This window comes from Morus notabilis, unplaced genomic scaffold, assembly GCF_000414095.1.
Source record: "Morus notabilis unplaced genomic scaffold, ASM41409v2 Scaffold1285, whole genome shotgun sequence".
Lineage (NCBI taxonomy): Eukaryota > Viridiplantae > Streptophyta > Magnoliopsida > Rosales > Moraceae > Morus > Morus notabilis.
The window spans coordinates 517924-531696 of record NW_010362783.1 but is presented as its reverse complement, the minus strand read 5'-3'; the positions used below and the strand labels follow the sequence as shown (position 1 = coordinate 531696).

General features: G+C 34.2%; 1 protein-coding gene across 2 annotated transcripts; it reads right to left on the bottom strand.

Moving 5' to 3' along the window:
• Window positions 1-852: 852 nt before the first annotated feature.
• Window positions 853-12845, bottom strand: LOC21399766. 2 transcript variants are annotated; one of them, XM_024168678.1, is made up of 15 exons: window positions 12526-12845; window positions 10121-10183; window positions 9124-9561; window positions 7582-7663; window positions 7098-7159; window positions 6658-6752; window positions 5560-5639; window positions 5022-5105; window positions 3721-3837; window positions 3242-3327; window positions 2949-3055; window positions 2606-2697; window positions 2442-2518; window positions 1346-1625; window positions 1191-1239 (listed from the first exon to the last, which is right to left on the bottom strand). In XM_024168678.1, exons 1-15 carry the CDS (start codon window positions 12676-12678, stop codon window positions 1232-1234), a joined length of 1824 nt encoding a protein of 607 aa, XP_024024446.1. In that variant the 5' UTR covers window positions 12679-12845; the 3' UTR covers window positions 1191-1231. The 2 variants fall into 2 exon arrangements, with proteins under 2 accessions (XP_024024445.1, XP_024024446.1); XM_024168677.1 differs by having other exon boundaries at window positions 853-1625.
• Window positions 12846-13773: the final 928 nt, after the last annotated feature.

Here is a 13773-nt window from a genome sequence, read left to right as displayed (position 1 = left end):
TCATATAAAGTCACAACTCAAATCAAATTAAAAACTCGAATCAACGAACTAAACGATCTCATATATGATACCATTGTCACTGTCGTCGTCGTCATCGTCTGGTCACCTTGTGTTCTAGGCGGAAGAAGAAACTTATACAAACAGGTAATATAGCACAACTACAGTTGAGAGCGGCATTACATATACCATCTAAACTGGCTTAGTAGTAAGATTAAGAAAATCATGTACTGTGAATTACCTCCTCCTTTGTAGAGATTTTACGTGTGATATTAGACGTATATATTTCCTATACATACATGTTTCCGCAACAATGTGCCCCATTTTAACATTTTTCCTCTGCTTTTTTTTCCCCACATATTTAAAAAAACTAAGAGTTGGAGAATTAAGAAATTTATGTTACGATTTGAATTGAGATCTCTTTTTCTTTTTATCAGAAATAAAAAATTTAAAATAAAGCATATTGTAACTTTTCTACATGTTAGGGGGGAGCGGGGAGGCAACAAGTTGAAAGGGCACAAGTGCAAAATACCCAAAAACTGAAATATCAGAATATTTTAAGAGAAATTTTCAAGAATGGCAAAAATAAAAAATAGTTGACTATTTTATTTCTGGCATTATTTTTAAATTTATCATTTATGCCATTAAGATTTTGGCAGATATCTTTCATATTCTATCAGAATAGATTCCATATTCTACTAAAATATTTTTTGACATAAAAAATAAAATGATGAAAAGCAATGGTTATTCTTTTAATTTTCTCACATTTTTTAACATAAGTGAGGATATGATGCATTTGCAACCCGTAATGACGTGAACCAAAATAAGTTGGTAGGTGTGGATTACCATGTAATAAACCACAACATTCTCGTTTGCTTTGTCAAATGAAGCCAACCCCCCACCAATCCCCACCCGACCACAACCAAAAAAAAAAAAGAAAAAAAAAAGGAGAGAGAGAGAGAGCATCATCATTAATGTACATACATTTATCTATTCATTTCTCTAAAAGCCAGAGGAAACCTGTGATTCTTTTTTCTTTTTCTTTTTTTTTTTTTAATGCTCATACACAGTTCCTATACAAACATGTTTTTACAGCAAAAACATTGGCCATATTAATCATTAAGTTAAGGAAACCTATCGAGTAAATACATCTTTGACTGCAAACACTATCTGACATCCTGATTTGTTCCATTGTCGGCCGCAGGGGATTCGGCATAAACTTGTCCTTGGTCTCTCACATCTCTGAAAATGGAAAGAAGAGAGTTGAGGCCTTCAGAAGAAGCCCCTCCCAAGATCCACAGTAATAGAGAACTGAATGAACTCAGAGTCCCAGGGTTAGGGTCATTATCTGTTTGCCTAAGGTCACCGTCTATCCTGTCGGGACCGGCATTTTCTGTTTGTCCTTGAAACCGAGGATCTTCTGCTCCATTTGCAGGCACTGCTTGATCTGATACGGGTCTCAACCCAGGCCCAGTAGCCAAGTCGGAATTAACTAGGCCGGGATTTCTTGTGTTCAATCTTGTGATGTGTAGAGTTGAAGCCAGGATAGTCGAAGAGGTAATCTGGAAATCCGGGTGTTGCTGAAGTTGTGATCGTCGATTTTGCATAAACCTTTGTAGCGCCGGCACCTGCAGTTATTATACACGTCAAGTACATCACCAGGATGTTTTAAAATTTTCTTCTTCTTTCCCCAACACCCTGCACCCCACTCTACCCTCATAAGCACACACAACAAAAAGAACCTATACCCATATCCATTTTTTTTACTTTATTCTTTTTGCACGTAGAATCTCCCATGCTCAAAATAGTCAAACTTTCCACTGCTGATATCCGAGGAATATACTATGTAAAAACCAATGGGGCCTAATAGCCCTACCACATCACAATGCACATTTTTATGGAATTTTGTTAACTTTAAAAATTGACTTCGCACGGCGAGTGCTGCTAGTGTTTTGCTGCATCAATAACCAGTAAATAAGAGGCGGCTTTTATAACCCTAAGAAGCATCGGCAAAGAACATTATCTCTTAACTAATTTGAGAATAACCGGTAAGGATGTTAAAGCCAATTCTTGCATCCAATCATTTCCAATTCCACATAAATCCTAAACACCAAAATGAAAGAAAGAGAGTGAATTATTGGAATTTCTACTCTACCACCAATGAGACAAGACAACACTGGGCAAAGTTCTCCCAAAATAGCAAGCTCAAGGACATTATAGAACACAGCACAATATTACCGTACAGTTACCAGTTTCACTCATTTTCCACCAATAATTGACTCTCACTATTGGTATTGCCTTTTGGTAGAAGCAATGAACACAATCGGAAAAAAGAATGAAAGCTGAGCATTTATTTTTCTTTTGTCAGAAATATTATAGAACTCTCACATTTTCTATCATGTTGACTACCATAAAAAATGATTTAAAAGTTTGATAATGGTTACCTCAAAACGATTCCAGAAGTATAGGATGAGATGATGCATAAAAGCTGCAGTTGTCGAGAGCGCCAAATAGGAAAATCCTGCAAATGAGCAACATTTCAGGATTTAAATGGTCATTATATAAATGAAAATGAAGAAATAAATAACTAAAACGTGTAGGGCTGTACCATAGGCATAGGAAAAGAAATAAATGTGGAAAACCAGAAAATAGAGCAAAAAGAAGCGTGGAAAGAACTTCATTGATATTGGCGTCCGTACACTGCAATGAGCACAATAATAATTAGAAATGCATGAAAATTACATAGATTTAGGAATTGTACTGCAAATTTGAAGCTGAATGATTTTTCCTAAATTCCACAAATAGAATATAAAAGGCATTGCCAGTCTGTCTCCTAATATCTTAAAAAAGATGGTTTTACATAGCACAGGCACAATTATCATCAAAAGATAAATACACGAGGATTTCTACGGCAAAATATTTACCATACATTTAGACTTCAGAATACAAACCTGATTAATGTAAATAGTTCACTCAACCAGACCAGTATTAAGACCACAAAAGCCAACAGCTGATCGTCATAAAACTCAAACAGAAAAAACAAGATACCAATCATTATCTGCAGAATCATATACAAACTTTATCAGTGATGGAACGGTGAGATTATGCCATCAGAAATATAAAAATTAAAAATTTATGCTTGAAGGGACAACAAATGCATAAGAAACACCAGATCCATGAATTATAAAGCACAATCGGTATGTTTTAATTTTAAAAAACAAAAACAACATGAGCGTACACATACCGGCACAAAGACTAGTGATTCAATTACATGCACAAAAATTAATTGAAAAGTTGGAAGCCGGTGTCGGGCATGGTGTTGAAGCTGCACTGCAATAATTTACAAAAGGGACACACAGTTATCAAGTGAAGCACGCAAATAATAAAACGCGTTGCTAAGTATGATCCTAATTATGCAGCAAGCACTCTTTTTATAACCAACAGATGAATTTATTGGTCAACGAGGACTGCTAGGTGTTGAACAAGTTGGTTTTACCAAAAAAGGAAAAAAAGAAAAGAAAAAAGAAAAAAAAAAGAAAGAGTAAAGAAAATCCAATTCGTTTCTCATTAATGAATCTCTATGAAATAAGGTGAAAAAATTTAGTTAAAATCTCAAATCCTGAATTTGTTTGAATGGATGGATGAGGAACGGGACACAAACTGATGGCTCTAAACACCGTGTAGGGTTCAGGGTCCTCCCTTAGTTAAAGTAAATAGGCAAACCTGTAAACTTCAGCATACGAGTTTGTGTCTCTCTCAAAGTAAATGAAACTGACATTGTGGTTGTAAAGAACACAAACAGTGACATCATGAGCACACCACACTTGGTCACAAGGTAATCTGCGCCCAGAATGAAAGAAACCATAAACTGTGTTAAGTACAAATTGTACAGACTTGGAAATATATGTGTATATATATATATGCAGCACTCATGCTCTCTACGGTTCAGAACAAACATTATCAACTATAAGCGGAATAAAAGGTAGCCCACTGACCAGTAACTGTATCGAAACAAGAGTACATAGAAAGGAACAACATGGGATTCAGCACATACACTTTATCATCCTCGAACTTAATCTATATGGGCCCCATTTCACATTTATGGGTTAGCTACTTGGCCAAAAGTATAAGTGCAGATCAATCCAATAATTTTCATTACCAAAATTAGCATCAGCAGAGAAGAACAGAAAGTCTTCCACAAACAGACACTTAAAATAAAAGAATAAAGTCTAAACTTAAACATTAGTCTGTCAGTTGACTTTCATTTATGTAAAGAGTCGTGCAAAAAAAGTTGTCTTTCATTTGATGAACGATATTTCAGTAAGCGCACTCATTAGATTTAGAAAAATCACACATCAATACGAAGTTAAATACCCAACATACTACAATACGACTGTAGAATGTGTACCATAAGACAAATATCTGTGTTTCCGGCATTCTGTCATACAACACTTTGATACTCAAAGTAAATTCTGGGCTGACATGTTAGCAATACCAGAATGTAGAGGACAGCAAACCAGCTTAATTTACGCGAATACCCGTTAAGGTTGTTGGATTTACACCATAAATTCCCAACCACTTCAAAAGACAATATTCAGATTTCTTTTTTTCAGTACAAAATACTCTCAAGTTGCTGGTTAGAAGCATGAGGAAGTGGATGATAGAGATAAATGAAGGACCTTCACCATCCGCCACCAATCTAAAGAATATATGAACACTTCTCACCACGCCAGAGCAAAACTAATCCACCGCAACAGCTCGGTCTAAGGTTTTATCAACCAAAAGAGTTCATGTACGATGAGTTCACTAAGCAGAGTTGATGCAAAGTGAGACTGATAGCAGAAGTTTCAGATTTCGGTAATAAATTTATGCATGAGCAAACATCCAGCGAGACACATTTTGATCAATGCTTCTGATATTGAGTTTAGAGAAACACAAAGATGTGATTGCCAATTGCATATAGTAAACTCATTGAACAAAAAGCACCAGATGAATGCATATATAATGCGTCAAAGTTCACCAACCTCCAAATCTTGCAGGTCCTTCTGGTGGTTCTTGTGCATAACTTAGATTATAGAACTCCTTCGTTTGAAAGTTATAAAGATAACCTGCATGGTATAAATATATATATATATATATATATATCTCAGGCATACAAGAATTTCACTAAAATTAAACTAAAGTGCACTTTGCAGTTTGCAGCAAGACCCGTTTCTGTTAACATGCTGCACTAATCCGGTCCGTACAAGCTTTCAGAGACAATATAAGAGTCCATTTAAACATTAAAAAAGTAGAGAATAGGGAAATTGCCCTCTAGATATTAAAAAGAATAGAAGCATTTGTATCAATAAACACAGGAATAAAAACCATATCGAAATGCCAGATGCAGTGACAAAATACTATAAAGGTCAATCCACTAGTGATTAAAACTGGAAACAAAACATACTGTCGAAAAGAAAAGAGCAGACTTGTACTGCATTTCATGCGACACACTACACGTTCAATCAGTAGAACAATTAGTAGATAAAAAAGATGTATTATATGAAGGAAACTGGTTATTACCTTGACCAGGAGAACTCAACAGACTATTCATCAAAATAGTATCATAGCCAACAAATCTATTTATGAGGAGCTGTTGCCACCTGGTAATAGAATTAAACAATATATTCAGACAACATTTTACCAAACAACTTCAAATAGGCATATCCACCAAAATAATAAACTAAAAGAAGATAGAGTACATTTTAGCAAATAACTTCAAATAGGCATATCCACCAAAATTATAAACTAAAAGAAGATAGAATAAAGCTGAAAATTTGTCAATAGGTCATAAATACTAAAATCTAATGCACGATTTTTTTTTTCTCTTGGTGTGGGTGTGTTGTTTTGGGTGGGGGTTGGTGGTGGGGGTGGGGGTGTTGTTCTCCAGCAGTTGGACTTAATTTGATGTGAACCTGGAAAAGCCTCTTGTCCTCATGGAAAGGTGATGGGAACCAGGAAAATCAAAGAAAGAATGAGAAAGAGTATAAATTGATTCACGAAATTCCCCTTAGAAGAGTAGAATTACAACCTAAAACAATGACAGTGACTCAGGAGCCTGCCTCTCTCCCCAACTCATAATTAGCTTCCGAAGCAAGTACTACACAATTCTGTTTGAAACGATAGAATTCTATAAAAGACGAAATAAATTACAACCTAAAAAAAATGGAATTGGAGAACAATCTCTTTTTTTTTTTTATAAGAAACAATGGAATATTATAAAAGATGAAATAAAATTACATCAGAGGACAAGGGGTCCGGCCTAAAGAAAAACAAAATGGAATTTGGAGACCAATCTCTTTTTTTCTTTTTTTTTATAAGAAACAGTTTAAGTTTCAAAGAAGAACATATATAGACTCTATTCGGCTATTCTAAATAGGAAATACACAGGATAAACTTTTTGTAATAAAGAATACACACACACAGAGCATGCTCTTCCTCAGTTTGCATAGACAAGCCAATGAGGATCATGAATTTTGAACTCTGAAATCATATCCATGTCAGGATTGCAATTTACAACTGCAGTAACTAAGCATAAATCATGGGTACTAAGCAGAGCAACTGTCATTTCCAAAACCAAAACGAGAAGAAAGAAATCAGAATCTAATTGAAAATTATTACCTGTTCCCAAAGCATGAATGTCGGGCTGATATACTAACGTTAACAGTACGTATATTATGCTGAGACTTGGCGCTTTCAGGAAGCAAAAAATACCCCTGTTGGCAAGAGTGAGAGAAGAAGAAGAACACATTATCAAACTTAAAAGTTAACAGGATGAAGCAAAGAACAGATGTCATCCAAAGCGACTTTGGAAAATTAAAAAAGAGATGAAATGTAAAGCACCCAAAGATCACAAAAGCAGTTAAAGGAAAGGACAAGATAATTGGTCAGAACTCAGAAGCTAGACAATAAATAACTACCCCACAGGTGCAGCAAGAAGTAAATAGAAATTTGGAAAGGCTACCTTCTCATTAGTGTGTACATAGGTTTATTTAAAGCAAAAGAATCAATAACTACCGCACAGGTGCAGCAACAAGTAATTAGAGAATTGGAAAGGCTACCTTCTCCATAGTGTATAAATAGGTTGGTTCAAATGTTTTGCTTTGATTCTCAAGCAACTGCACTGAGATAGAAAGCAGCATGTAATATTCAACAACAGGATGAACAAAATCACTAAACAGAAAGAACAAAAGCAGTAAACATTGAAAAGATATAATAGTTAGCTCTCTTAAGTATGCTTTTGTATGAAAAGCAGATGTATCTATTGGTCCCTCCTGGCTTTGGTATACATTGCAAGCAGGCTAAGGTGGGCATTCCATAAAGGTCTATGCAAGAGAAGTTTCCTAACAGAATAGTTAATCCGCGTGTAATATTTTGAGTTGTTTCTTTCTAGAGGTATCTTGGTTTCCAAAATATTTGTGTTTACGTTTAGATAATTAATGTTGTGATTCTTTGTTTCTTAGAAAAGGAAAAGGTATTAACCACTAAGTCACACAGCAAGATGATAAAGGTATAAAAGATGAACAAGAAAAGATGGTCAATTACCTGCATACAAGTTAACCTTATCCAAATGAAGCATACGCAACCACTTTGGAACATCAAGATTTAAATGTATTCCAGCAATATTCTGCATTTGAAAATAAAAACTCAGCAAAGGAAATGTTGAACTACCATAAAGACATATATGCCATGATTTTATAAGATATGCATCAATAGAAAGTATGTCACTGAAAATAGGCAAGATCAAAAATGCATCTATAGCAAGATAAATATATATATATATAATACACATATAAATAAGACAAAATAAAAAGAATGAAAATTCGTAATATAAGACAGGATAACATGTGTTTACCAAGTTGATTAATCAAAGGTGAATTTATTTTTTCAGTTTTCTAGTAGATTATGTAGAATCTTGCTCACAAGATCGGTTCATACTAATTCTTTATCAGTGGTGGAATACTAGCAAACCAAATTTTTGTCTTGTTTGGCACATATCAATTGTGGTTTCTTTTCTTCTTTTTTTTTTTACAAGTAGTTGAGTTTCCAAACACTTAACACGAGGCAACTAGTTGACAGCAAAATATCAAACGCATCGCGTAACAGTTTGCACAAAGTCGCATGTAAAGATTAGAGAATCATTCTTCCAGCAAATCTGCATAAATAGATATGCCATAGCAAAGGACCACAGGCACCAGGAGCACGACCTGCCTCAAAAAGGAAAATGCAGATTTTAGACCATATATTTCACTTATGTCCAAAGACCGGAATCTATTAGCTTACCACCAAGCCTTGGATAAAGCTTTCAAAAGATGTAAAAGGAAAATGATCTTTTCATTTTTTCAATTGTTCTTAGATGTATTTTTAGTTGCTATTGTTCTTTTTGTCTTTTTTCTCTTGAGGATACCTTTTACTCTATACCTGTAATTGATTTTCATCAATAAAGGTGTTTTCCTTATTAAAAAAAGAACAAAAATAATAAAAATAAAAATAAAAAACTTACTAGCAAACCTCAATAGTACAGCTAAATTTCACCAATTAATTATTTAAAAAAAATCACCAATTAGATAAGATATATCATAGTGGAATGAGGAACGCAGATCCAGAATGCAGCACACAATTGACATAATTTTCCATATTGTTATACACGTATCATTTGAAGTTAAGACTTTACGATTGCAAAATTCCTCCAAAAATAAATAGTTGACTCAAGTACAAAACTAGAGCCCTCACCGAACCCTACAATGTGAAAGAAGCAGGAAACTCGTGAATTTAACTAGGTACTTAGCCCTGAGGAAGGAAATCCAAACCATATTTGAGAAAATGACAGGCCTAACCACTAGTCAGTTCTCAAGTAGCTACAGCTACATGCATGTTTGGTGCACTGAGAATGATAGTGCCAATACGAGTACCTGAATTCAACAAAGCCATAGGCCTAGCAATACCAGGTAAAAATACTCTACCAACTAACCCAATGACTTCAAGGTCTATTGTTTGCGTGAAAAAAGAGAGAGCAAAAAAAAAAAAAAAAGAATTACAAGTATGTATACATAATTGGTAAGAGTATAACTGTCTCAACCTACTTACCCACAGCTTTGAGAAACTTCCAATGATTTGCATTAGATGCCTCCAAACGAATGATATTCGTCTATACCATTTTTTGCCAAAGTGAACAAGTGCTGCTTTAAAAGTCTCCCTAGCTGATAAAGGAAAACTACTCCGCGGTTCCTCTTTATCAACTTTTGAAACTATACCATCAATTTTTGGCTTAGAGACTTGGATATTGGTAGAGCTGTCAGCTTGATGTTCCAGAAGTTCATTATCAGACTTCCAAAACTTCAGTGTCAATTTGCCCCTCCTTGTACTGGAAGCAATCCAACTCAACCAAATTTTTTCAGCTGAAGATGTTAATCCATCCCCATCTACGCTTACAACCTCTAATTTATCTGATACAGGTTTTATGTCAGGAATATCTGTCCCAGTAGGTTCTGCCGCATCACGTGACCATAATCCAGCACTAGTTATCTAGACAAACAAAAATGTTTAGTGTATGATAAGGAAACAGCCAACCTGAGAAAGAAACTCAATGCACTAGTAAAAGAAAGCATAAAGAAAGAGAATAGAACAGTATAAAAACCAAGACTAAGAATCAAATATGCTGCCTCAAAGGTTTACTATTATCTTTTTATAAGAAACATAAAAGGTTCGCGAATTTTCTGTCTCAAAGTTACTTACGACGTAAACAGAATATAACCTATATTTTGTGAAGAATCTAGCTTCCTGCTAATAACATTAATTTCCTTATTTAAGAATAACGAGACAGCCTACAACCAAAGGTAGACACTAAAATTTTCTAACTCAACTTCCAGTAACTGTGGGGCATTGCAGGCCACAAGAAACATTCCTTCTAAGCTTTCGTTCACGAGGAGTGTAGGACTAATAAAAAGATTTAGGTCCCAAGAACAGAACCAATGATGTCATAATCTTCAATATGCAGTAAGGACTGGAGATCCCAAAAAATAAACGAACAATTAAATAAATAAACTGAAATTTAAGACCCTGAAATATGAAGGCGATAGGATACCTTAATTTGGATAAGTTGAGCTTCTGTTGTCCGAACTCCAGACAGCTCACTTGAACAGCCAGGCTTCAAATGCAAAAAACTAAGTTAATATAAGGTAAAGAAGATATAGATATATATATATATTAAAAAAAAATTGTTATGTTTACATACAAACCCAAAGACATATACATATAGTTAACTTATCCAGCAGGAAGGAGATATATTCAATTGAGGGTTCTTCCTTTGAACCCTATCACAAGTATTTAACTTTTTATGAAAAAACGCCAACAAAAAACCTTTATCCTAGCAGGAAACATGATTTCCTAATGGCTCAAAAGTAGAGACTTCCCCATCATGAACATGGGAAAGAAAGAAAGGTTTAAAAGAAAAGCCAACAAGTTGCAACACCATAACCTATTATCAAAAGCTGATTGCCTTTGAGAAAAAGAGCTCAAGATCAAGAGTAGATAATTCAAATTTTTCACGACTCTTATCATTTATATTTCTTATAAAACCAAAATTCCAATTGAGCTTATTGGACTAGGAAAAGGAATAAGTGATACTTACGGAAGCAGAATGCTTGTCAGATCTCAACAAACAAGGGAAGGTAAGAGCCAAAGATAGCCCCCCACACCACACACCCTTCCAAAATAGATTAATATTTCTCATACCAACATCCCACTTGACTTTCTGAAGAAATACACCCAATCCATGAGATATAAGCTTCCATGGATTCCTAAGAGCTGCTAGTAACAGTGTTTGAATCTCAACGATTAGGATGTAGCCCATACTTACTCTTGATGACCATTTCCTTAAGAATTTCAGAATAGAGGTACTATTCCTAACATTTTCCAACTTGACATCCAGAAGCAACAAAGTATCATCCACAAGCAAATTGCAAGTGAGAAACATAGACGTCTTCACGGCCCACCTTAGAGCCTTCCACTAATCCATTCTATACTGCTTATCCATGAGTCTCTCTAACACGTCTACTAGTTTGGTGAACAAAAAAGGAGACGAAGGTCTCCCCATCTTAAACCCTTCATCGCTCCAAATCATCCTCTAGGTCTTCCATTGACCATTCATCCACTTTCTCCATCTAATCCCAAACCCCTATATCTCCAAAATGTAATCTAAGAAACTCCAATTAACATGATCATACGCCTTCTCAAAATCAATCTTAAAAACCAACCCTTTCTTTATATAAACCCTATACTCTTCAACCGCTTCACTAGCACCATATCTAAAATCTATCTAACCCTTTACAAAGACTCCTTGAGACAAAGAAATTGCGTCACTTAACACCTCCTTCAACCTATTCCCCAAGTTGCGAATGTTATCTTTGGTTTACCTACTTTGGTTCTATTTCCCTCTCTAGTGATTCTATTTCTTTCCTTGGTTTTCTCTCTTCTATCTCGATTCTCTTGTTTTATATGGGTCCTGCATCACATTATGTTTTGAAAAAGAAACGAAATTCTCTTATTGAGGATTAAAAATTATGTACAACAAAAAGTAGCATGAGCTACCCTCACAAAACAAAGAAAAATCTATCACATAAATGGGGCTCCCTAATAAAATCAGAGAAAAGTAAGTTGTTGAACTCCTTTTCTCCATTAATCCATAAAGCTACCTAAAATTTGTCATATGCCAAATAACAACACTCAATTCCTCAAGGTCTGCAAAAGTTTCTCTCCAACCAAACCCCTCAAGGTCTGCAAAAGTTCTCGAATTTCCACACAAATTTGCTCCTATTCCCAAAGCCAAACCAAACAGTTGACTCACACAACTCTTTATAGCTCGAAATCCCCATGTCCCCCAAGAATAAACACCAGACATTAAAAGCAAAAGGGCACTGCAAAAACAGATGATTCACAGATTTATTGCTCACTTGGACAAAGACTCGCAGTTTTGACATTGTAATTATCATCAAAGACTTGCAATATTGACAACCAAATTTTTTAGTACTACTAGCAGACATCGAAGACAGTGTGAGAACAAGACCAGTGCCAAAACAATGAATCCAAAAAAGTTACTTGAAATGAATATGTAGTAGTATCAAATTACCATTGTTTTCACATTTCACAGTGCTTTCACCAGCTACATATTTGACAAATTCGTCACTAAATTCTTCACAGAATTTTTGAATTGCTATTTAGCAAAACTTATCATTTCAGACTCAGAGTTCATACATTTATTACCTGTAAATTTAGTCAAATTCAGGAATTGACACCTAAACAATCACATAGATGCCCTCAAAAAATAACTAACATGATCAGAACTAATAACAAGTAAATTTCGTCAAATTCAGGAATTCCGCACCCGAATTTCAATCCAAAAACCCTAAAACAATCAAATAATTGCAAAAAAAAAAAACAAAAAACAAAAAACAAAGACAAGGAAATTAAATTGACATTGAAGACGCTTACCTGTTGAACGTAATTGGCGTGCATAACAACAAGAATACAGAACAAGGTGATGGCAATGAAAAGGCACAGATACTCCAGAGCAGCTCTCACTTTGGGCGTGAGCATCTGCGAGACCCGCTCTTGAACTCGGATAAACGTCTGCTCCGGATCCATCTCCTTCTACAGGTTCATGAGTCAAACTGCAACGGAATTTGGGAGACAAAAGGATTTTCCCGAGAAAGTGATGGAAAATCAGATTACTTTCCTGGCCGTCGGTTGATCAGGGTTTCGCTTTCCTCGTGTTTGATCTCTGTCGGTCTTTTTCTTATTTTTCTTATTTTCTATTTTATAATTGGCATGAACTTCACGTTTTTAAAACGGTCAATATCGAGGTAAAAATAAAGAAATGAATCATTAATAGGAAAAAGTTGTATGATTCAATTTACGCGTGCAAACAAATTAGACTAGTGATTTGTGTGTATTATGTAGCCACTCATCTTTATTTACTAGTCACGTATTAAAGACACTTAAAAAATATATTATTTATTAAATAATAAAAATTTTATTTATACAATTATTTAAAAAATTTTGAATTTATTTTAAAAAAATATGTATAAAAATAAAAATTAATAAAAAAAATTAAACAAAAACACATTTGAAAAAAAAATTTTTAACCAACTAAAAATAAAATAAGAAGACATGTGAAAAAAATTACTCTCATAAGAGGAAGTGAGGAATAATATATTTTTAAAACCACATAAAAAAGTTAAAATGTAAAAAAAAATTATAAAAGATAAGATAATAAAAGTAAAAAAAAAAAGAAAAAGAAAAAAACTAAGGGGATAGGCTGTCCATAAATAAAATTTTTTGACTTTTTTATGTATTGTTATATTTGATTAATATACATGTACATTCATAAGTGAAAAGAAAAAAGAAAATATTTTTTTTTATCATTTCAGTGCCTTGTGTTTCATCATAATATCACATAGGTACTTTATTGTGTGGAAAATATTAAAAATATATTTGTTTTTTAAACGTATCATTCTAATATCTCGAACTCTCTTTTTTTTTGGGTGATATAAATATCTAATTTGCCCTTTGAATTATAAACTGCAAATTAATTACATAACAAACAATAAAAAATAAATAAATAAAAGCGAAAATAAAGGTGGGGCATTGGAAATTTGAACGGCACAACAACAAGAGTAATAATATTAACACTAATTCGGCATTGGAAATTACTACCTTTTTTTGTCTTTTGGTGACTTT